Source organism: Chinchilla lanigera, unplaced genomic scaffold (assembly GCF_000276665.1).
Source record: "Chinchilla lanigera isolate Chin_1 unplaced genomic scaffold, ChiLan1.0 scaffold00021, whole genome shotgun sequence".
In the NCBI taxonomy this organism is placed as follows: Eukaryota; Metazoa; Chordata; class Mammalia; order Rodentia; family Chinchillidae; genus Chinchilla; species Chinchilla lanigera.
In genome coordinates this window covers 10,929,652-10,955,672 of record NW_004955422.1, presented here as the reverse complement: position 1 = coordinate 10,955,672, position 26,021 = coordinate 10,929,652, and the positions used below count along the sequence as shown (strand labels likewise).

Here is a 26,021-nt window from a genome sequence, read left to right as displayed (position 1 = left end):
ATAACAAAATTGTTTGCAGAGTGATACCTTATCTTGGTAAATAAATCAAAATCACTCATAACCACCCTGCTCTCTGTGGAGTATGTGTGTGTGTGTGTGTACACACGAATGTGTGCGTGTATCCACTGAACACTATTTTCACAAGGTGTAGAGAATTCTTTTTGCTTATACCTCAAGTTATTCGTAGTCTTTGACTACTGAAAAATGTGTCACTTCTGTAATTTTCTGTGTGTTCCTTGAAGAAGCCAGGTGAATATTTCATTGCCAGTGATCTCCCACTGATTTCGACATAGAGAGACAAAAAGAATAGAATGTGAAGTCGTGCAAGTACAAAGGAAAACGGTGGATGATCTTTCAGAGTTCCCTCAAAGGGGAAGGGCATCCAGTTATCTTTGAGCAAAAACGGGACTGCAGCGCCCCCTGGTGTCCAGGGCAGTGGAAGTTCCAAGAATAGGCGGAAGGAACCTACCGTTTAGGAAAGGGGTCCGTCCTACTGGTGCAATCCAGTACAAACCATTAGGAATTCCCAGGGCCAAACAGCAATCAAATGCTTATTGAGTTTGTTATTCATACTTCTTCTTGTCAGACATCTGCGAGGGCTGGAGCTCTTAAGGGCTACCCTTTGGCTGCCTAGAGGAAGGGCTGAAGGTTCCCACACTCTTTCCCAAGGGCAGCGGAGAGTCTTGGGAAAGAACACTGGAACAGATGCCCTGAGCTCCTCAGCATCTGTCCAGCTTTGAGGTAGCCCAGCGAGCTCCACTTCTGGCAGCTTCAGCCTCAATGAGATGAATGTGTGGGTTTGGAGTCAGATGGTGCACAAATGTAGCCTTAAAACAATATTTAAAGTTCCCTACTTCCAGAAGACACAGTTTTAGCTGCTCCAGAGTGCTATTAGCACAAACGGACTCACATGATAATGGTTTTAAATCAGCTAACTTTTGTCTAACACTAAATGTTCCAGGACTGGTCAAATGACAGATGACCATCATCATAACCCTTCAAGGTACGTGCTATCATCCCTATTTTGCAGCAGAAGATGAGTAACTGAGGTTCAGAGAGCCAAATCACTTGTCCTGTCAGTAGCTAGTCCTACATTCAAACATCTTCCTGCTCCTTACTGGTACCAGGTGTCCTATACTAGGTTGTAGGTAGGGTCAGGTGTGATGCCAGCAGGTTGCAGAAGCCCAGGTGCTTTATCTCCTCAGGCGCCAGGCTGCTGGATTCCATGTGGCCGCCAGAGGGTGGCTGTGTCTGTCTCCCAGAGGGCTGTACTAACACCTAGCAGAGGACCAGCTACTCTGCAACATCTGTTAAATGAATGAATGGCACCACATTTTATTACCACTTGAGCTGCCCATGTGACATTCCAGGAAACTTGTCTGATTTCTAAATCTGCCACGTTGAAGACAGAAGCCAGCCCAACTCCCCCTGGTCCCTCCCTGCAGCTACTACAGGAGTCCCCTCCGTAGTCACTTCAAGGACAGATGGCCAAAGTGACCCACACCATCCATACCCCCTTGAAGTGCTTCTGACAGCCCCCTCGCCAATTCTTTCTGCTGGCTTATTATCCTGAACAGAGACGACAAAATGATTTCAAAACTGGTGTTCACGCTACTCCTCCTTCAGTCAAACCAGGATCTGGCGAACAGCAGGAGGAACAGCAGGAAGTGTGAAAGGACATTTTGTAAATTTGAAAAAAGAGTCACCAACCACATTTTCCTTCCTAACTTCAAACATTCCCTTCCATTCCGGGTCCTATGTTTTTCCCTAGCAAACTAACCAAGTAAAATTTGTTATAAGCAAGGCAGGCGCCATAAGACAGCTTGTGGATATGAAAAACCATTACAGATGTTCCTCGAGTTATAATGGGGCGACAGCCCGATAAGCCACTAGTAAACTGAAAATGCTATAATTTGAAAATGCATTTAAGAAACCCGACCTGCCCAATATCACTGCTTAGCCTCGCCTGCTGTAATATCTGTGCTCAGAGCACTGATATTAGCCTACAATTGGCAAACTCACCTAACACAAAGCCTAGTTTCCAAGAAAGTGGTGAATGTCTCATAAAATGTACTGAGAACTGTACAGAAAGTAAACAACAGAACGGCTGTATGGGTGTGATTTCACACCATCACAGAGTCAAAACTCCTAAGTCAAACCTCCCTAAGCTGGGGGCCATCTGTTTGCCTAAAATGTTTTGGATTTAAAAAATGGCAGAGAACAGACTCTTTTATCATTGTGTGATGCTAGGACCATGACCAAGCATCCTCCAACCCACTTGGAAAGAGAGCTGCTTTATTCCATTAGGCCTTTCCTTCTTCCTCAGCAGCTTCCCAGCTCCTCCCACTCCATCACCTCCTCTTGCCCCATGAATAAACCCCACTCCCACCTCAGGTCAAACTTATTCCAGAAGGTAACCGCCTCCCACTACAGGTGACCCTGCAGTCCTGCTTTTCTCACACACGGCAGCACACGCCTGAGACCCAGGGCCTGCCCCCAGCATGCCTTTCACCCGATGGGAGTCTCAGAGACACATCCACATGGTCCAAAGCCTCATCCCCTTGCTTAGGCACCACAGGAACTTCCCTATTGCTCTTGGTATCTGTGACATTGGTGCCCAGGGACATGGAGAGCCAGCAACTTGAACCTGAACCGGCTAAGGCAAAAGGCCACTTTTCAAATACATGAAAGTACAAATAGCTACCTTCAGGAAGAGCACCATGAAATTTTACCTCTAGAAAGTCACTGGGTGACCGAGCGGAAACAGCCAGAACAGGTAGGCTGTTGCCTTCTCACCCCTGGAAAGTCCACTCAGTGGCTCACCTGCTACTCCTTGTGAGCTGCTGCAAGGCCATCACCCCGCCAGCCGAGAACAGGGTACACCCCCGGTAGAATGAGATCTGTAGGTCTCACCCAGCTAGTAGGAGGGGCTGGGGTCATGCGGCCTTGGGACCTGGAGAACCCTACTGTTCCAAGCTTAAGAAATGTTTTCTTTTAACTCTGAGAGTGGCTGTTTTTATTTTTGGTCTTTGATCAAGTCTGTCCAATGACAACCTCCTTACATGTGCAGGGCCCTGAGGAACTCAAGGCCAGGGGAGCCAAGGGAAGTCTGGCTTTTCCTACCTCACCCTGCTCCCAGGACACTGCTCCAGAGGAAGCAGCGTTAAGCCAAGGGAAAATTCCAGAAACACCAGCAACGGGGAAGGGGAGGCCAGAGGTAATGCAAAGGATGCAGATGAAGCAGGTAACGTGACCTCTAAAGCCCACGTACTGGCAGGAAGAGGGAAAGCTCTAAATCTGGCTGCATCACAGTCTTAGGCTTTAGGTGGGATGCCATGGTCAGAATGTATGTGCCCCAACATTCCTCCTTCACCCAAGATGATCACGTTAGGAGGCAAGTCTTTGGGGATGATTAGCTCATGACGGTAGAGTCCTTATGAATGCAATTAGTGCCTTTATGATCAATCTTGCATGCCTGTATCTCGTTATATGTGCAACCATTTTGAAGATGCCATTATGTAATACAACAACCTTCCTTCCTTTCTCCTTTCCCCCACCTCAGTTGTTCTTTCCTTTTGAGCAGTTTCTTTCCCTTTCACAGTATCTATCATACCTGTTATATCTTATTTACTCTTTCAGTTTCTCACACTAGGGAGACAATGTGATGTTTACACATGTGAGTCTGATTTATTCCACTTATGAGTATGGTCTCTTATTGCATCTATTTACTTACTAAAGCCTCAAGTTTATTTTTCTTTATAGCTGAGTAATATTCCATTGTATAAAAAATCACATCTTTTTTATCCATTCCTCCGTTGATGGGCATCTGGGTTGTTTCCAAGATTTAGCTATGACAAGTTGCACTGCTATAAACATGGATGCACATATATCACTGTGGTATGATGTTTTTAATTCTTCTGGGAAAATACCCAGAGGGGGAATAGCTGGGTTAAGTGGGACCTCTAATCCTAGTTTTGTGAGGAATCTCCACACTGATTTCCATGGTGGTTGTACCAGTCTTTACTCCTACCAACAGTGGAGAAGGGTTCCTTTTTCCCTACAGCCCCACCAGCATTGTTATTGGTTGCTTTTTTGATCATAGCCATTGTAGAATTTTTTATATCAGCTAAGTGGACTAAGACAGGGGGGAACCTCATTGTCTTTTTTCTCCATCTTTAAAGTTCACAAAGCACATTGTGAGATACAATGGAAGGATTTCTGATCCAGCAGCCAGGGGAAGAGCTAGGACTAAAACCTCAGCCTGGGGGCTGGGGGATTAGCTCAGCGGCAAAGCGCCTGCCTGGCAAGCGCAAGGTCGTGAGTTTGGTTCCCGGTACCAGAGAAAAACCAAAAAAATAAAAAAAAAAATAAAACCTCAGCCTGTCTAACTTTGACCTTGGGCTCAAGGATAAAAGAGGGGCCAAATATTCTGGAACATTCTGAATCCAAGGTGACAAGAAGAAACACCGTATTATCCCTAACATAACATGTGAGCCAATTAGGCATTCATTTCCAACTTCCAAATCCACTGACCACTTTCATTTTTCAAAGGGATGAAACAGAAAATGGTCTGAGTTTCTTGAAGGAAGTAGAACCTGAACTTGAATGCTACCCTGAATCCATTTCAGAAGATACGACGCCACAGTGAAACACTACATTGTATCAGCTGAATGCAGCTCAAATAGGTATTTAGCGTCTCCAGTTTAACTAGGAATACAAATAGTGCCATAGTCTGGCTGTGACAGAAAGGCGATGTGAGTTACTTACATAAATAAAATCTCACCGTGAGCAAAAGGAGACTCAACTGCCACTTTATCACTCATCTATTTGGCGCAGTAAGAATAGAAGAGGGTGATTCAGATGAATCCACTCAGCAGCCTCTGAATGGGAAGTGGTGGTCTGCCACGGCCAAGCCACCACTCAGTCCTAAGGGACACTTCATTTGAGTGAATTTGTTTGCGTCAGCCTGCAAGTCACTGCCCAAATACAAACATTTGGCTTGCTATCTATTCCTAACAGTCTGGGAAGGACAGGCCCAGGCACATTTGCCTTCAGGGTATCCCCTGCTCTCTTTCCTCCTACCCCTGCCCCCTCAATCTTGCCCTCTGCCCAGTTGAATCCCCTTATTCCTGAGAAAGTCAAGAGCCGACCTTTGACATACATTTAGCTCCCTGGAAAGCTAACCTAAGACATATGGGAAACTAAGACAAGGACTTTCAGTTATTTGGTCTAAACACCTCGACTTTGACCAACCTAGACAATTAAACCAAAAGAGGTGATTTCCCCCTGTTTGATTTATCCAGAATTCCTCAATTCTCCATCTCACTTTGTTATACAGATGTCACTGCCATAGAACTTCGGTACATCATAGAGGAGGCCTTTTCTGGTACACAGCTTGTTAGATCATTTATTCCTATTCAAAATAAAAGATATTCATCTTTCTCCATCGGGATCAGAAAGACCAGGACAAAGGAAGAAACCATTGAATAAAGTCAGGACCCACTCTGCCATATTTTGGATATGCTTTGTCCTCCAGGGACTAAGGTGCTAGAAGCTTGGCCTCTAGTAGACAGCATGGAGCTGGTGGAACCTTCAAGAGTGAGGTCTAGTGGAAGTAATTAGGTCATAGGAACTCGATCCCCTGAATGGATTCATCCTGGTCTTACCGTTGGGTTGACTGCTGGGTTGGGTTGGGTCTTACAGGAGTGAGTCAGATCTATCAAGAATGGGTTGTAATAAAATGAGTCTACTGCACATGTTTGGGGTCTTCTGGATGTAGCCCTTTCCATCCCACTTGGCCATGTAGTGATACCTCCAGGGGACCCTCTCCAAGACACTGGGATCATGCTTTTTGTACCCTCCAACCGCCACAACCATGACACATATGAATCTCACTGTTTCATACATTACCCTCACGTACTTTTTAAACACAAAAACAGACTAATACCCACCTTTTTTCTTCTTCTTCTTTTTTTTTTTAACAAAAATCACCCATAAAGGATAGAAAACCCGCAGAAATAAAGTAGGAACTGTATTCAATTATAGAAACATAAGTCAGAGAATGTTCTACAATTTGTAGAAAAGCCCTAATACAAAAGGGTATGGATATTTTGATATAGAATTATGTAGAATTGAAAGAAGACATATAAAATATGGAGTCAACATATGAAGAAAAATGCCTCATTAAACACAGGAGGAGAAAGCATTCCTTAGCCAAAGCTGGGCTCAGATTTTTGCAATGTGATGAGGAATTGTGTTAAACCAAGAGTCATCCTACATCACATCAACAGACACTGAGTAACATGGACCAAAAAGACAACTGCATTTGGGAACCTGAGTCCCCTCAGACTCTGTATAATTGGGCAGTAAGTATCAAAAGGAGAAATACATACACCATCTGAGGCAGTGATTTCATTTCTAAAATGTACTCCAAGGAAATAAAGAGGCAGGCTATTATAGATATATCTATAGGATGTTGATAATAGCAAAAAAAATAGAACCAAGCTAAGTATCCAACAATAGGAGATTGATTTTAAAGGAAAATCCACAAAGGGGAAACCATATATGGCTATTAAACAAATGTACAGATTCACATATAAACATACATTCATAACACATTGCTAAGTGAAAGAAATTAGTCTGTAAGACAATCTGTAGGGTCTGCTCCCAATTTTATAAAAAGGCATTGACATGTAAATAAGCATCTGTAATAAAATATTCCAATATTAAAGGTTTTTATCGAAGGGCAGTGAAATAATTAGTGTTACAGCTTTATGAAATCTTGTTAAGGTCTAATGTGGATTTCACATAAAATGAATGAATCTGTTATGGATAAATTCTCCATGCTTGCAGGACATTGTTTAGTATGGCTTACTCTTGTGATATATGGGTACATCCCTGAAAAAGTAGAATCCCATAAAAATTTAAAGGAGATAGCATTAAAAGCAATAACAGCAAAAAGCAGAAGTCTTTCTGACTACAATACTTGATTTTTCTGAAAGATAATCACATGGGCATATTTTAGTACCTAACCATGTTCTATTTTTTATGTTTTATTTGGAAGATACAGGTATCTTTTCTATGGCAGACATATCCACATATTTATATTCCTGCTAATTCCCATTGCATGTTTCTCAGTTACTCAAACTCCTCTTGTCCATCTACAAGGAGATGAATAATCAAATGTCTCTTAAAGTGCTTGGAGACACTGGAAATCTTGAATCACCAGTTGCTAGGGTTGAGGCAGTAACTTAACAGAGAAGATATTATAGTCTTTCAGTGTTAAAAGAAACAACAGTCATCTAGCCCATCCCTTCCTTCCCAGTCTTGGAGTCTTCCTTGGTGATCATGCCTGTAGCCCCTGACTTAGACCTATATATCTCTTCTACTCTCTGTTCCTCTGCCCACCTTGTCCTTAAACAATCAGCCCAACCTTTAGACAGTTTCTGAATCAATGAATGACTGAATGAATAAGTAGGGAGTAGGGCATTCCTTGTTTGGGGATACCCTGATATTAGGGGGCTGTGATACAATAAAAAATAAATAGTTGGTCTTTATCCCAGATTACTGGCACACAACTCTTAAAATCCTTGGAATCTCAGTGTAATGATGAGCGTGTCACTACTTTGGCTATGGTAAGTGTCCTTGCATGCTAATGAACTTAGGGATAGGAACGGGTCACCAGAAAGACCAAGGGTTGCAACATTCAGCACCACCCAGAATTCATCAGAGAGGGCAGAGTCTGGATATGGTGTTGGGCACCAAAAGCCAACAACTAAATCAATCATGCCTACATAGTGAAACCTCCATAATGAGCCCCAAGTGATGGGCTTGAGGGGCTTCTAGGTTGGCGAACACATTGTGGTACAAGAAGGAATTGCATCCAGAAAGGCAAGGAAAAGCCACATCCTTGGCCCAGTCCTTGCCCTATGGCTCCTTAACCGTTTCTGAGCTCCATCCTTTACAATACAGCAATAAACACTCAGAAAGTGTTTCCATCAGTTCTGTGAGCCGTTTTACTAAAGTTATGGAACACGAGGAAGGGGTTTTGAGAACCCTTGAGTTTATAACCTGTTGGTCAGAAGTACCAGAGCCAGCCTGGGGCTTGGGACTGGCGTCACAAGTGGGAACAGACTTGGGGGGCTGGGCCCTTAACTTCTGGGATCTGATGCTAACTCCAAGTCCATAGCGTCAGAATTGAACTGACTATAGGACACTTTCCAGTCCAGTACTGGAAAAGACAATGCTAGCACTTGGAGTTAAGAGTATACTAAATGAGTAAAAACAGATGAAGAGTTAAAAGCACAGAAATGAAAAATCTTCAAACAAACCTTCCCTAAGGCAAATACAACACTCATATGATCAAAGACTCCTGGGCCTACTTTCTAATCTTATCACCTGCAGCTCTGCAAGAAAAACTAGGCAAACATAGCTGTGGGTATGCACCATGTGTTAGCAACCTGAATTACAAAGTCAGGAGACTGATGGAAAATCCAACCTAAATTCAGCAATCTAGACACAGAAGTGTAATTCCAAGAAGAACAATGACAGTCACTATTTCAGGGAATCTTCCAAGTCCCGGGCACTAGGCTGAGCGTTTCACATATGTCCTGCCTTAATTCTTTACAAACTCTGTCAGGGAATATTATCTCTGTTTAAAAAGGAAACTGAGTTTCAGAGAGGCTAATTAACCTCTCTGAAGTTATACGTGAATTTGGGGGGTCTTTCTGACTATCAATCGCATCTTTTTAACTGATGTATGATACTGACCCCCCAAAGCTATTTTATGAGAAGTATCTCTTTACAGTAATATTCTAGTGCATTACAGAAAGGCAGGAATTCCTGAAGTTATCTCTTGTCTTTATCACCTTCACAGTCACCACTGAAAGTATTTCATAAAAGCGTGAACATAGGTGGTTTACAACTAGCCCTAGCCACAGAATTCACAGGGTCCGGTGCAAAAGTCTTGAGAGCCCTTTTTAAAAAAATTTCATAGCAACAGCCAGGCATTAAACCAAGGACTGTCCAAGTCACATGCCCATGAATCCCGCTTGCTTCCCTGTGTTCCTGTCTTGATGGTCAAATCGATCTTGAAGGAAAAACCAGAAATTCTTCTGGCGAAGAACTCATCTGCTGAGCACGTTGGCTGCTTTCATCTATGTATTCAATAAATATCCTGTGATCCAATGACATGAGAACCTCAAAGGTTAATTTCAAATGCCTCCCGCTGAGACATTAAGCCACAGCTGGAGAGAACTGTGATTTTCCTGCTCCCTTAAAACGTGAACACGGGGTCACATCAGCAGCTTAGCTCAGAGGCGACAAGCAAAGTCCCCATTAGACAAATATGGATGCAGATCAGTCCCTGACTCCCACGGGAGTGTGTCTTTTCACAAAAACACAGTGTTTTCATGCTTAGTTTAATTTTTTACCTATTGGGTTGAAGCACGGCCAAAAATTCTGGGGTGCCCGGCTGTCACTGCGAAAGAATATTTCTTCATGTTTCCATTCTCTGGTTGTTTATTCTGGAATCTTGCCAACCCTTTCAAACGTTCTCTTTAATCCAAGTATCTTTCCCTCCTGCTTTAAAGTCCCCTTCTGTCCCATGGTGGCTCCTTCATCTTAAAAAGTGTGTCAGTAACCCAGACAAAACCCTCCTGGACATACCTGAGCTCCAGAACCAGCAGATCTTGTTCGAACCCTGCTGTTGACTCCCAGGGAGGATGAGGACAGAGACAAGGAAGAAGCCCTGGTCAGGCCAGGTGTCCCAACGTGGCCTTGGCCTCCACACTGCTCTGGGCCTCTGGCCGACTGAGTAAGTCCAGGTCACTTGAAATGTAAATAATCAAAGTCAGGGCTTCCCTTCCTAAAAATCTGGGCAACAGCTGCTGTTAACCCGGGAAAAGGCAATTCACCCTCTGGCTTTTTCTTCACCGGTAGCAGGAAAATCCCCAGTGCCCAGGAGCTGGCGGCACGACTCCACCACGCCCCCTGCTGGAAAGACTGGTTAGGCCCTTTCGATTGCTGAACAATCCTGTGTACTGACATTTGACTCAACATGGTGTGTTGAGGCCTAGAGTTATTTTGTATTGCGAGTCTTCAGAGGGAGAAAGAAAATACAAGTAAAAGAGCAAAAAAATCTGTAATCTTTATATGCTTTGTTTTCACAACTCACAATGACTAGAAAATGCAGAATCTGTTTTGATTCTGCGTTCATTTCAAAAACTGCAGCTTGGGTCCTCTGGTCCTGGATCTAGAAGAAAGCCAGCATTTACCCTAAGGGTGAGTACGTTAGAAACTTCCCCTTAAGACTCAGGAAGTTGGTTCCATGCATTGGTCCCTTACCCAATCACAGGACCCATATTGTAAGAGTGCTCAGAGCCCAGAAAGAAGGTGCCTGACATAGCTTTTATTCTCTTATCTCCAAAGTACACAGCAAATACTGGCTCCCTCAAATATGGCCAATTATCAGAAAACTATGGAAAAGAACTCCACTTCTAAAAAAAAAAAAAAAACAACATTTTTATTTACGTTACTAGAAAACACACATGCGAACGACAAGATATTCTTTCTAGACCTGCAGGAGGCCACAGTAGGGGACTTCTATTGGGAATGATTAAATGCACTAAGAATCTCCTTAACAGTTAAAAGCAACAATTGAACCATCATGCTGTCAGCTTCTGGTAACTTTCCTTTTTCTAAGTCAGTGGTATAAGCAGTTGATCTATCAAGTTCTGAATTTTAGTCACTGATGCAGTTTAAAACCTATCTTTTACCAGGATCCCTTCTTTGTATCTGAGTGTCACATTCATTTTAGCTTCTCTATGTTTGATTTTATAAAGAACAAGGAAAAGAACTAGACAGACATGAGTCTGTGAGGAAGCAGGAGGTCTTATGAAAGACTCAAAGATTTCCTTCTGATATGTTTCATCGTATTTCACAAGAGCTGCAGATAGGAGTTTGTAGTCTTTCCCAGAGAGCAGGAGGGGGATTTGATTGACTATGACAAGTTTTCAGCTTCACAAGGTGAGCTACTCCCTATCTGATTATTCTTATAGTCTACGGTCATACCACCTTGAATGCGTCCAATCTTGTCTGATTATTCTTATAACCTACTTGAACTCCATTAACTCACAGAAATCAAAAGGCTGATTATTGGCTGGCGAGTGGGGATGCTCCACCGACCACCAGGACCTTACAAAGAGGACCATCTCCCGAAGATGCCAAAGGGTGTGTTTTCTCAACTTTGGCCCTACTGCTATCTTCAACTTGTCCCCTTTTGTCCTCGCTACATCCTTGCCTGTCTCTTTCCCAAAGTAGACAGTGCAATTACACTAGCATTTATTGTGACAATGATAATGTTGGGGCATAGATAAATCAGTGTAGTCCCGATCCTTGAGAGATACCAGGAAAGCAAGCAGACAGACAGGAAAAGATTTAGCACGCTCTATTGTAATGAAGAGCTACAAGAGAGGACTGAACAAGGTGCCGTGGGGATAGACTTTCTGGAAGAGGCCCAGCTCAAATGTCACCTCTGTTGAGAATCTATCCCTCCTTCCCAGGCTGATGTGGAGGAATATTCAGTGAACAGTTACTATTAGGACCGAGGATGAGGCAGTGACCAACTAGCCCTCCACGTGCTCGTACTCCAGCGAGGAGGCAGAGGCAAATAAGAGAATAAAATTTAAAACATGTAAAAATTGTAATGGGTGTGAAGGAAGCAATTAAGAAGAGTGTTATGATTTAGACCCAGATGTTCCCCCCAAAGCTCATGCAATCCCAGGTAAGGATTTTGGAAAGTGGTCAGATTATGGCAAGGTCTGTAGCTGACTTGCTGTTAGGATGTATGGTCTGGTTGGGCTACTGGGGTCACGGCCTAGAAGGGTCCATCTCCTTTCCGTTTCTCTCTTCACTCTCGTTGCTTCCTGAATGCCATGACATGAGCAGCTTCCCTCTGCCCAGGCCCTTCCACCATGCCTTCCTGCCTTCAAGCAGGCTGACTATGGACTAAAAACGTGATCCAAAATAATCCCCTTCTTCTTTAATTGGTGGGTGTCAGGTACGGTGTCCCAGTGACAACTAAGTGTCTAAGAGATGGAATGAGGTGGGACTAAGAGAGAGAGGCCTCTCTTAGGTGAACTGGAAAGAGAAGGCTTCTCTTGGAAAGGTTATTGAAGCTGAGAACCAAAGGATGCTCTAGGGTAACAGGAGACTGGGCCTTCTGCAGGATGGTGGGAGATGGAGAGGAGAAACCCATCCAGGAAAGAGAATGGATCCTAGGGAGTGGACACTGTGCACTTCCAACACAGCAATGACACTTGTCGGGGCTAATGTGACGGATGTGGCTCTGGAGAGAAAGGGCTGAATTCAAGGATCGTTTTGAAGAGACAGCTGGGTAAGGTTATAGGTAGGGGCTGATGGAAGGAGGAGCACCAGGAATAATTCCTATGTGTTTGCCTTTGAACATCTAGATGGATAGCAGTGCCATTCACTGAGATGGAAGAGACTCGGGAGGAGATAAAAATAAGTCCACAGGAAATAAAATAGAGAGTTCTGGTTTAATTTCCAGGTGCTCATGCACTGCACAAATGGAGACCTCAATCAGGCCATAGGATTTGTCAATTCGGAGGTGGAAGGAAAGACCTGAGACAGAAATACACACTGGAGGGATGTCAGGATACATGTGGTATATAAAGGCCCAGGAACAAATCCAAAGGAAATACAGAGCCCAAGGGAAGACTGAGATAAAGAATGAGTCCAAGGAAGTCTCACAAGGTACATAACGGCACAGATGAAAGGTTAAGGGGAAGAAGAAAAGAATTTCAATGGGAGAGACATAGGAACCTGTGGAAGGCTAATCTAACAGAAAAGAGCAACCACTACCAAACTATTCAAACTAGCTTGCTGAGTAAGGAGGCTGCAGAAGTAAGATGAGCTGGCTGGCCCATCTGTCGCTCAAGGCATCATTGGGATTGACTGTGTGGATCTGGCACTGTAGGCAGGTGACCTTTTCCTCCTTCCCTGCACTGTGGGATCCAAAAGAAAGACTGCCAGAAGGTTTGGCTAAGCACTCCCGGAGTTGTGCTGCCCTGTCTGTCGAGGACCTCAAAACAAGCAAAGAGCTGCCTCTGGCTCCAGTTCTTTACTTCAACAGCTCCTTCCAGAAAGTGTATTCAAGACCTCCTCTTCACTCCTCAAGCCTTTCCCTTAGCGTATGAACATGCCTAGACCACGCATACCTCCAAACTGAGATAAACACCCCAACATGTCATCCTGCTGTCCCCTATAGCTAATTTTCTATTCCTAGCCTCCCCTGGGTGACCATTCTTTTATAAAAGCTTACATTGATCTGCTCGCCACTTACCCTCAGCCTACAGCAACACAGAGGCAGAAGCCATCACTTTGCTGACCCTGACTTGGCAAAGGCCACTGGTGACCTTGCCATGGATTAACCCTGTGACCACTTTGCAATATGTACGTCATTTGTTCTCACCAGAGCATAGGACATTGTCAGCAACTCCAAGACACCTGATCTCTCCTGACTCCCCTCCCTCCTTCTGGCACGCTGCACATCCTGAATCACCTCCCTCTCCCCATCTTAACAGATGCTGGAATTCCCAGGACTTTCTTTTTCTATCTCTGTGATCTTTTGGGATAGCTCATTTACTTCTACGATTGCAAATACCACTCCAGACAGCTCCCAGCCATTCATGTGAGCTTCTTCATCGGTTATCCCATACACTGTAGAAACTCCAACCTAGCATGCTGAACAGAACTCATGGCCTCCTTCTTCAGATGTGCCATTTCTCTCCTGAACTCCTTTTCTGCATCTATTTCATCCCCTATTTGTTTAAGCAGAAACCTAAGAGACAGCTCTAGGCTCTCCTTCCTACCCCCCCTCTATATACTTGGTCACGGAGTACTTCTTATATCCGTGAAATCTGGTAACCCACATCCCATGCCCTAATTCACGCATTATCTCCCACCAAAATTATTGCTGCTGTCTTCTAACTGGTCTTAGAGCCCCTGTCTCGTTCTACCCATTCATATTCCACCCAACATTGTTATCATAACAAAGACTCACAGATAATCTAAAATTTTGTCAATCAAGAAGTGGTTATATAAATTATTATATAGCCATATAGTGGAATATTATCAGATATTTTGTTCGTGTGTTATATATTTTATATATAAATGCATGTGTATATTCATACATACAGCATGCTTGTATACCTAAAAATATTAAGTAAAAAGCATATGTTAACAATCGTCTGTATAGGACAGTGATGGCGAACCTTTTAGAGCTTGCAATGATACAAACAGCCCACTGTGGCATGGGTGCCTTAGGTTCACCACTACAGGTATAGGATGATCCAGTCTGCATACTAGGGTTAGGATGTTTAAATGTGCATAGAGAAATGTTTCAAAAGATAGAAAGCAATGAACAGGATTTCAGGAGAACAGAATTGGGGTGAAAGATTGTCTTTTACTTCTTTACTTTATTCCAAAATATTTGAGGTTTATGTTTTTGTTTATGATAATGCCATGGTTTTTTAAATGGGAAAAGAACTACTGGTCCAGGAGACAAAGTTTAAAAATCTTTTTAAAATAACTTTTTGACAATGGCTAGGCAATCCTTCAGACTTCTTTAGGTGCCTTGCAGGTATATTCTGTGTGTAAAATGTATGTTCTAAGTGTAGATGTAATATAATCAGTGACATCTTTACCTAAATACTAGAAATACCCACAATATCTCTGGTTGTCATACTAAGTAATAGATTTTGAATTATTAAAAATAGGCAAAGAAAGGAAAAAGCAGTTTTTACTGAGGCTTTGGGTGGTTTGCTTTACCTTCTAGCTTCTCTGCAATGAGTCACTTGAATTAAGTTATGTAACTAAAAACGCAATGTTTTAGAGTTTTCATAGTAAATATCATGCACTGCTTTGATTCAGTTTAGTCCTAGGCATTTTAAAAACAGCACAAACACAATGATAGTCAGTGCCTTGATCTCAGAAGGTAGAGTCGAGTGGTATGAAAAAGTAGGAGGAAATACCCACAGAGGTAGAATCCATACACCCTTGGATTATTCACAAAAGTCCTCTTTCATTTCTCGATGTATCGTAATATTTACCATCAGACAGAGCAGAGAAATGTCAACACACAAACACTGTGGCCCAAGGTTGACATAACGCCTGGTTCTTTGAAGCAACGGAACAGTGCAGTAGGTATTCCAGAAAGGGGTCACCTACTCCTCTGCCCACACTCCCCCAAGGTAAGAGAGAACTCCATGGGAAATAGCACTGGTAAGAATATAAAAACAGCATCTTTGACACTGGAAATAACAATAACAATTATACTCTGCTTCCCATATATTTATTTATTGCTCTTTCTGTCCCCTTGCATTAAACTCATCATTCTCAGTAGAAATCAAATTGACGTAACTAGAATTGACTTCCCTCTCCAAGGCAGAGATTTCAGCTATCATCCCACTGGGTCAGGCATACTTGGAAGGACTGGAACAGAGAGAATGGCTTCTGTCACCTGTCCTTGGTGGCTGCGCGGTTCAGAACTAAGATGAGGAAAGGTGATAAGCCTAATTCTCCCCATTCTTCCCACAAGAATCCACTTCCATCTTTTCTGTACTATATTCTCTCTTTAAGATATAGCTTTAACCTTAGGAGCCACTATAGCTAACAAAATCCAGACACTAGCAGTTTATTCCTACCAATTATCTTAATGGGGCCATGGTCTTCAGGATTGCCGTGTACACGTCAGCTTTCCAACTGAGTAGTTTTATTCTCTTGGCTTCCTTTGTGTTTCTCTGAGAAAAGCCTCTTTAGAAAGGATTCCTAAGCCATGCATGGCAATGACAAACAAATAACTTTCTATTATAACACAGCGAGAAAGGCTGGGCTTTTTCAACTATTTTTCCTTCTAATTAATTTGAAACTTTTATTCAAAAATGTGAAATGAAATATAGCTTTATTTATCTAGAATTGACAAATTGATCTATGTATTTACGGTGTACAACATGATGCTTTGACATATGTATCCATTATGGAATAGCTAGATCAAGGTAATTAACATTCCCATGACCTTGCATATGTAGTATTTTGTGGTAACAACATGTAAAATGTACTCTCAGCGATTTTCAAGTACACAGTACATTGTTACCTGTGTTCTCCAGGTTGTACAACAGACCTCTGGAGCTGATTATTTCTATATAACTGTTATTTCATTTCCTTTAACCAATAAAGTATAGCATTATAGTATAGATAATAGCTTTAGGGAGACCTGGCTATTCAGATTGAGGCAACTGCACTCATGATCTTGATGTGTCTCCAGTATATGAACTTGGAGTCTATGTTGGATGTTGTGGTCAGGTTCCAGACTCTAGGGCCTCAATCAAGACAGAAAGGTCCATTGGCTCAGCTGCCGGGATGTTAGTGAGAAACAGCTCTTAACTCTACATCATTACAAAACCTTGTCCTATACCCACCCACATCCATGCCCCTGCCCTGGCCCAGCCACATCCAATGACTATTAATGCAGGGGTGGAAAGACCACACAACTTCCCTCAATGGGGGACAATTTTAAAGTGCACCCCTTGCCCAGATCTTTCCAAGGGCATGCTCAGACCTTTGCTGTGACTGCTTCAGCCTCTCCTTTTGCTCACTCCTGCTTCCTTCACCCTTTCTGAGGACTTTATGCCAACAGCACAAACATGTAATAAACTTCATGCTCTAAAGTCTCCATCTCAGAGTCTCTGACTAACCAACCAGCAACGATGCCCCCAACGCAACACATGGAGGTCTGTGAAAAGAATGCAAATCCGGGTATTCTCAGACTCATAGATGAACTTCTACAAATGAAAAGTTCTTCATCTGAAGTGTGAGCTATTAGTCATGATCTGAAAATCAATGATCCTTTCAGGGCTGTGATCCCATGATTTTACATACGTCTGCTGATTGATGACTTTGAATTCTGGAAAAACACTGAGGGAATAGATTCAGTCTATAATTCCATTACTCTTGAATCTTCTCAGAAATTAGTCCAATATTTATTCTTGACACTTTCCCTAGACCATATGTTGCATGTAAATATAAAAAATAACAGCTGAACACTCCCCTGGGTACCATCGCTCCCTAACTCCATAGGGTGGGTGGTTGAAATGAGTGTTGTCAGTTGATACCAATCCATTTCACCCCTTAACAAATTCATCCAAATGCACTTTGCTTATGTTGACTTCTCTTCACCAATAAAGCTAGCTACCAGAGCCCAACTGTCTTTTTAAGAAAGACTGAGATAAAAACAAAAAAAATGATCTGGTCTGTACCAATTGGCTTTCCCTGGTACCCAACAGAAGGAAGTGTTTTCTCTCTTTTTTCTGTCTTCCTTTTTCCTTATCTGTTTTCATGTGCTACCACTCCATCCATCTGAAATTTTCTGGCTTAATTTCTACAAACACATACATGAGTTAACTAAATTTATCTCAATTACCTAAATTTATCTCTACCTTCCGGTTATGGTGGCATTTTCTTTAAATGTCCCATTTCTATTCATAGGCTAACTCCTTTCTGGAATTATTACTATCTTTCTTACACATAGCCACTCCTATTCATCACAACTTTGTTCTTCAGGGGCACTTGTCTATCTTGCTTTCTCTGTTCAAAACGGAGACTCAGAGGAGCTAAAACAAAACACAGTGCAGAAGCATTGGGTTCAACGCTCGGCACCAGAAAAAAAAGCACCAAAAACAAACAAGCATCAACAGCAACAAAAGGAGATTCTGTGGAAGCTTAAGGAAATGTGGGCTAACTGAAAAATACCCACAGTACGAAGCACCATAGGATTAGATGACAACAGAACAAGGAACCCAGTAGCAACAAAAAATCAAAAATTCCCCAAGGTTGAGTTTCTCCATCTGTAAAATGAACATACTATTCAATAGCTTTTCCAAGGATGGAGTGAAGTCTCATAGGTATAGTGATACCCATTTGAATACCTTCAAATGGATTGTCCTATTTATATCTACCTATAGTAATCATTATGAACATTGTTGATATATGGCAAGCATTCACTGTTGCCAAATTATATGTCTGGTAGAGAAAATTGTTTTTAATCACAAGACAGTGGAATGCTGTGGAAGTTGAGATTCCCTAAGGACTGAAGGGCTTCCAAAGGGAGTCAGGGTTTCAGTCTGGCCCCCGCTGCATGATACACAGAAATATGACCTCTGAAAGATTTCATCCTCAACGCAGAAGGCATCTCTAGGTCATCAGTGTTTGCATCTCTTACAAAACAACAACAAAATCAGACTATAGCTAGAGGGGTAGAGCCAATAGCTGTTTTAGGAAAGTGGGTAAGCTAAGTCACAACCCTGAATAACCCCACTTGAAGAACGCAAAAGAAAGAGTAAGTTCCAGGGGCTCCGAACTGATCAACCACATTTACCACTAACAAGCACATACCCAAGATATGATATTCCAAAGACTGGCCCACGTTATCATGACCTGGGCTGATTCAAAGTACTGATCTAGAAGGAGACAATGCTGTTCACTTCCTGACAAGAAATAGTTGCAAAAGAATTCCTTATTAAGAATAACCCGCTACTGCCTGGCAAGTATGAGGCGTGAGTTCAATTTCCGGTACAAAAAAAAAAAAAAAAGAACAACCTGCTAAAGGAAATAAAATAATGAGAAGTGGTTAAAGGGTTAAAAATGAAAAATTGCCAAGTTATTTTTCATTACATAGAAGTAGAGTTCCCAAGAAGCCTTTCAGTCCAAAACCACTAGGCAATGGAATTCTCAGAGGATGGAATCCAAGCCCTCCGTCTCTCAATAGCTGCCTTGGGGTATATAAGTAATATGGATGAAAGAGTTCCACAGAGACTGTGCCCATCCTGAAAGACACATGCCCTGTCTCAGGGTATAGCCATTCCTCAGCCTCAGTGAAGCCCAGAGGACAAAGAGGTGTGGCTGACTGGTTAGGGGTATGGCTCCAGGAGCCATGATCCCTGAGTTTAAGTCCTGATTGTCCACTCACCAGCTGTATGAGCTTAAACAATGTATATAATCATTCTATGCCTCAGTTTTTATACCTATAAAATGAGATTAGTAATAGTCCCCACTATAGCATGCTGTTATAGGCATTAAATAAGTTAATATGTGCAGAATACTTTAAAAATTATTGGGCTGTAACTACTCAATAAATGGTACAAAGCCCAAAAAGCAGATTCTTTTTCATTGCATCACCTGATTTGAAGAAAAACCAGAATCAGGTCTTCTTAAAAGGTGAAATATATTCAAATTAGGCAAATAAATTGAATATTTTCAAAATACTCTATGAGGAAAAAAAGAATATACTTTGGGCTACATATAGTCCACAGGTGCCCTGCACCTGACATCTAGTGCTGTGCAAAGAGCAAAGCTTGGGACGGAGGCACCCAGCTCTCACTCCACCCTCAAATTTATCACCTAGTCTATGATCCAGAGAGCACAATGCCTGGGAACCAGGGATGGCAAGAGGACACAACCGAAAGGCCTGTGCCAGATTTCAAACAGCAAGTGACAGATGGCCCTCCTGATCAAATGTAATAGAAGTACTCTCCGCAATTTAAATGAAGCCTTTAATATACAAGGGAGCATAGGGACAAAGTCTCCACCTTCGTCCCTAAAGACTTCATTCAAGGACTTCACTGTCTGGTCTACCAGGACCCATCCTAGAGGGGACTGGGATGGATACAGAGCAGGTCTAGCTGCCAAAACGGAGTTCATTCCCTTCATTCCATTTTCAAAGCACCGTCACTGCTCAGTGAGTCTATAATCCGAAGCAGCTGCTAAGACTGCCATAATCACCAGCCAGCAGTGCAGCAGACAGCGGTATATCTGCTTGTCTGAGTGAGATGTCAGTAGATGAATGAAAGAGAAATAAGTAAATATCAACACTGTTGAGAAATCACCTGTTTAAAACAAAACAAAGCACTAAGGAAAAGAGGTATTCTCTTTAAAAGTTGAAGAATCTACCCTTCATTGTCCACGAATACTGCTGGTACATTGTCTTGTCTGCCATTATTTAAAGACAACTGACAGGTTTATAATGAGATGCCAGTCCTTTTCTTTCTACTAACAAATATGCAGCCCATCTGCCTCCAATCAATGATGGGGCACGTGGAGATAGAGCAATGAGATATTTTTAAGCACTCCCTTAATTAATTCACTCCAAGGACTTGGCACTTGGAGCATTATGGGGTGAGGGGTGGGCAGAGGGCGGAGAGAGTAAGCTCACAATCCTGGAAAATAAAGAGATTTGCCATAATCTGGATTCTAAAGCCCTTTCTATGAAGCATCCCGACCGCCTCCAGCAAGCCTGTCAGGGGCACGCAAGTGAGGGCTATAAGCGCGGCGACGTCAGGCGTTTGTTAGATTTTTTTCAGACTGTGAGGACAAGTTCTTAAAATGAAAACAGAACTAAAATTTTATCTTGAGAATGGTACTCCTGCCTTCTACTGCTAATGTTCTTTTAGATTAAAATAATTATCGCAGGTCATCAAAATGAAGTGGAGAGTCAGTTCATTCTGAGAGGCAAGCAGCACAATGAGGGAAAGATTCAATACAGAAAACAGTTTAGTTTACCTTTGAAAGGAGGAAAGCCAGACACGTGGGCATTGTGCGATACAGCCACGGGGGAAGGTGGAGAGGAGATTTTCTTTGAAATCAACCTATGTTGAGTGTCACAGGGAGAAAAAGCTTTGCAATTCTGGAAGTGTGGGATTTATGGCGCACTGATCCAGAAAGCTCACACTGAGCTGCTTGATAGACCTTGCTTTGGGAGCCAACGCATCATCTTTTAAGGACGTTTCCTCGTCTGACACATCCCTTAAAGACAAAGCCCAAGGAGAGGAAGCCCAATTACGTCTCCCAAAAGGGGAAAGGAAGTCATCACCGATGCTACTGGTGCACAGACTCGTTTTTGATTTCTAATCATCTAGTGCTTCCACTTTACAGGTTTCATTTGGATTGAGAAACCATTTCTTGAGAATTAAGCTTTCAGTTGCTCACAAGAGACTGTCTCAGTAAACATGAAATGGTTTTCTCACAGTTCCACTAATAGCCATTTTACCCAAGGGGGGCAATGTCTACATTCTAGAAAGTAAGAAGTGAAATTCCAGCAAAACCTGGGGCACACACTATGCAAATCCTTCTAGAGCCCAAACCCAAGCCTTCCACTCACTTCTCAGTAAATCCACTCCACAGGTCCTTCTTCCAGCTGACCCCCAACTTCACTGCCCAAAGAAAGGAGGCCAGTGTTATCATTTGCTTTCCTTTGCTTGAAATAATAGATTCAGGGGTCTCCTTCCCCAGGGTTTTTAGCTATCTACAGTTTTCTGTATCATTCACTTTCTAAATCAAACTGAAACCCACGCCCTAGTGATTGGCTTTCTTCACCCTGGCACCTTAGCTCCTAGCAGGTAATCACAAAACAGATCTCCTTGAATCTGAAATACTGTAGTGACCCTGCTGTCCCTCACTCCTGAAAATGTGTTTCTAAAATGCTTGCTTCTTTGGTATCTGGACACTCCACTGTGACCCACTCTATAACAGACACTAGTCTATCCACCACCCACTACTTATAATCTCTTTCCAATTTGGGTCAACAACACAAAAGCCATCTCAGTAAATCTATCTGCAACAGGAGACACAGAAAAAGGAATGTTCAGCCATCAAATTAGACCTTGCTTTACAAGAAAACACTTCTTGACATGTGGAAACTACCAAAGAGACACTGTTGATCTTCACAGAAATTGGATATTCATAATCTCAGTTCCAAATAAGCAGAAACTTGAAGTGTCACCAGACAATGGTGAGTATGCTGTACAAAAGGCAAAGAGCAAGTACACACTTTACAAAAAAGAATATTCTAAAAGGCAACTTGCAGGTATGTACACCAACTATTGAAACAAAGCCAGTTATCTTCTGCACCAGCTATGCCCAGCACACTCTTTGGTGATACCTGACATTTCCAGAGATAATCCCACAACTCAGCCAAGTCCTGGAGCCCTCCTGGGAAGATACTACATTCTGCATAGTCTTATTCTTAAAGTCTATTTTCACTGGACTGTCTATTTCAAAGAGTTATCAAAACACAAATGTGGTAAAGCAAACGAATATTTTGAAAGTGAAGTGCTAAACAAGCATAAGATGTCACTGCTGCTTCTAAAAGTTCTTCAAAAACTAGTAATCCACATATATTGTTGATGGTATCTACATCATGCCATAAACCAAAATGGTCAGTTTACCATAGTAACCTCTGGTAAATTCTTGGGTTCCAGTTGAACTAAAAATACATAAATTGGGGCTGGGGATTTAGCTCAGCGGCACAGTGCCTGCCTGGCAAGCGCAGGTCGTGAGTTCGATTCCCGGTACTGGAAAAAAACAAAAAATAAAAATACATAAATTGAAAGCATATAATTATACGGCTATTCTGGTATGCTTCTCTATAATGCATGTTCCAAAAAAAAAGCTTTCATATTGTTAGAGGACAAAGGGTAGCAAAGGAGACCATCCTGGGGAATCCTCGGTGAATCTTTCTTTCCAAAGGGTATTAACCAACGAATACTAGCCTGCAGGAAATATTTACTAATAGAAGTCCTCAACTGGAGCTTCTAAGTCAACTCCCAGACTATTTATGTCTCTGTACCTCATCCCACCAAAACCTGGCATGGATCGTCTCCCCAACAAGGATTCAGTAAATGCTCCTGGAAGAAAAGAGCTTCGAGAATGTCTTTTGCTGTTCAATTACTGCTCTTAAATAATAATGGATTCTAGGTCTTTCTATATGTGTTTCCTAGCCTCTTAGGTTTTCTTGATGTTTTCTTAAACTCTTTAAATGCAAATTTCTTTGGTTAATCTTTTCTTAACAACGCACAATGAGCAAAGATGACACTTACTGAATGTCTTTCTTAGACACTAAAATTTACTTCTGCTCTATATTTAATGTCCAGTCATTGAGCAGCTCCCATGGAGGACAAAGGTGGGATAAACACACTCACTTTGAACAGTTTTGGTGTCTTAACTTCTGCCTTCTTTATCCGGCCATCAAATTTGGGAATGAGTTGGATGCAGGATTTGAAAGACGACCATCATCCGTCATTTTCACTTATGTTTCCCAGCCTATCCTTTACAAGTAGAGGTAAGTTTACAAAGGCCTTGAAGATAGCCAGAAAAGCCTTTCTAATATGAAAGCCTTTTATATAAAACACAGAGGCACTGATGTTAAGCCATATGGATCCTTAATACTTAATTCTGGAGATCTAGGTTTTTGCTTTCATGTTTGTTTTGCACAAGATACCACCTCCCTCCTTTTTACATAGACATCCTCCTTGAAATTATTTTTGAGAAATAATAATTTAAAAGCTCCACACTGCTAAGCTTGTAGAGCAAAGAGAAAAAGGAAATTTCATATTATGACCAGATGCCAGACCTCTCTGGAAGGACTCCAGGGCACACAGAAAGGATGAGTTCCTTCCCTCGGACATCCACAGCTTTAAAACTATTTTCCTTTGTTGTAAGTTGGAATCTAGATGCTGGCTTTGCACACCAGCTCCTCACTCCCGCTGAGAGAGTCATTCCCCCACAAACCGGCCTGTGGAGTTGACAAAACATAGCGCAGGGGTCTGGAAAGTGCCGGGGCCAAAGACTCTCCACTTGATCCCAGAGGAGACCCTGATATTTACATCTCACACAGTATAGATCCAGTGGTCTTTTGCAGTGGTTAGTGCCATTTTCTGCTTCTCGGGCTGAGTTCTCCCACCAGTCATTTTCTTCCCACTCAAGCTCTAGCAGAGCTTGATCCAGAGACCCTTCCTTAGACATGTGAGCGTTTACAGGATCCTTGCGCCCCTCGCGGCCCCATCTTCCTCTTTATTTATCAGTAGGTGTTTTGTTCAAGCCAGCTATAGGCTCAGAAGGCGAGAGGCAACTCCAGACCCGTGGAGAAAATAGAGAAGGCAACGCTACTCCAGAGGAGTCTGGAGATTCCTGTGCCTGCCCCAGACTACAAGTTTTCCCGCCTCCTCCTGGGAAGCACCCAAATGTTTTCCACCCTGCCTTGGAGCTGGCCAGGGAGATTCCGACATCCAGGGTCAAGGAGGGATCCCAGGGGTCCCAGAACCTCCGCTGCGACTGCAGACCTGGGGTTCAAGGCCGCGAGCGCCGATCCTCGCCTCGCCCCGCCCCGGCCCTGGTCCTGCTCATTCATTCCGGCGGGTCCCCAAGTCCCAGCCCGGTCGAGCTTGCTTGAGCAGTGTTTACTCGCACCCTGGCCAACCCCTATTGTTTTTAAATTACAAAAATAACCTCCAGAGGCTTTTTTTTCTTCCCACTTCTCACACCTCCATTACACCTTACCCCTGCAACTAATACAACCCTCTTTCTCTCGCAGTCACAAAGAGTTAAGCGGCAAGCTCCATCCCACCTCCGGCCAAGCTGTCGCTCTGCCACCACTCCCCGAGGCCCGGCGTGACACCTCCCCGTTCCCAGCCCAGGTAGGGGCCGGCCACCCCGCGCGCGGCTCGCAGAGAAGCCCTCTCACCCTTCCGCGGATGCCATGGTCTGGGGAACGCCCCCTCCTCTTCGGCACAGTCCGGAAGCGGCGAGCGAGGGAGCGAGCGGGAGCCGGGTGAGCTGGAGAGCGCGGCGGGGAGCGGTATTTAAGGGGTAGTCTCTCCCCGCCCTTCCGCCCCCCTCCGGGGTAAGCCCTTTAGCGCCTCAACGGGCGCTGGAGGCTCCTGTGGGCGCTAATCCACGTCCCAGCTCTCCACCGCGCGTGCCCCGCGTTCCCCTGCGCGCGTCGCGGTAGCGCTCGGAGAGGCGCTGGGGGAAACTGAGGGCGGCTTCCCGCAGCGAGCGCTGTCCCACGGGGCTGTAGGAGAGCGCACGCCCACGGTGCGCCGCCGCCGCCGCCGCCGCCGCCGAGGCCACCTGTGCTTTGCTGCTGCGGGGCAGGCGGGCACCGAGAGGGGTGGCCGCGGGAGGACGGCGAGTGTGAGAGCGGGGGAGTGCTGCGAGCGTGCGCGCGTGTGCGGGTGTGTGCGCGCCCGGGGAGGCGGCGGAGGCCCCTGCGCTCTGGCTCGGCGCCGGCCGGGGAGGGATTGCGAGGTTTAGCCCCGCCGGAGCTGGGGATTTGCAGGCGATCCCTCTCTATTTTCGTCGAGAGCTGACATCACCAGCGCCGCAGCCTCGGGCGACTCCTTTAACCGCCTCCCCCGCCCCTCATCTCGAGACGCGGTCCCTCCTCTGCAGTCCCTCCCCCCACCACGCAGCCTCCGCCGTAAATTAGCCAAGTAAGAAAAGAGACCCAGCCGGTCGTCCGGGACGGCTTGGGCAGCCCGTGGCAGAAGCCCAGGATCTAAGGAGTCGCTATTGTCTCCCTTCAGACCCACGTGGTCCCGGGTCACCTCGCGCTGGGCGAGGGGCAGGCGACAGCGCGGAGACCCGGAATGCCCCTCCGTCCCCAATCCGACAGCTGCCTCGGCCCTCTTCCTCCTCATTCCCTGGCACATCTGCTCTGGTTCGCACTCACCCTCAAACTCACCCGCACAGGCCGGCACACCCACCCTCATCCTCCCAGCCCCGCAGAGCCTGAGCCGGGGCCGAAATGCGCAGGTCGCGCAGCCAGACGCACGCCCTCCCCCGCCGAAGCTCGAATAAATCTCTCGCCCTCAATTATTCATCAAGATTAATATTAATGCAGCTCCCTGGGGGCGGGCAGGGGTGCAAAGTAGGCTTTTTTTTTTTTTTTTGAGGTCAGTCCCGGGGGCGCAGGCCCGGAAGGCGCACGGAGGTGGCGGACGCTGGGGCTGGAGACGCGCCTTCACCAAATGGGCTCTGCTCGCTGCCGGCTTCAGAGCCCCGGGGGCGGCGCGCAGAGACAGATGGGCTCGTGCAAGGGACGGTCCGAGCCTCCTGGGCAGCTTTGCATAATAATGACGAGCTCAGTGCAGCTTTTATTATTTCTGGGA

General features: G+C 44.2%; 1 protein-coding gene across 3 annotated transcripts in view; it reads right to left on the bottom strand.

The window, feature by feature from the left end:
• The window catches only part of Slc1a2 (solute carrier family 1 (glial high affinity glutamate transporter), member 2), a 152,234-nt gene extending 126,548 nt beyond the window's left edge, over nucleotides 1-25,686 (bottom strand). The window contains exon 1 of one of the 3 annotated variants that reach the window (XM_005384125.2): nucleotides 25,595-25,686. Coding sequence is in view for 1 of the 3 variants with exons in the window: in XM_005384124.2 (XP_005384181.1) it covers nucleotides 24,593-24,609 (17 nt within the window). In the remaining 2 variants the exon portion in view is untranslated. Of the gene's footprint in view, nucleotides 1-9,666; nucleotides 9,746-24,592; nucleotides 25,378-25,594 lie in introns of those variants that run through there. The other 2 variants (XM_005384124.2, XM_013514335.1) reach the window with 2 other exon arrangements.
• Nucleotides 25,687-26,021: the final 335 nt, after the last annotated feature.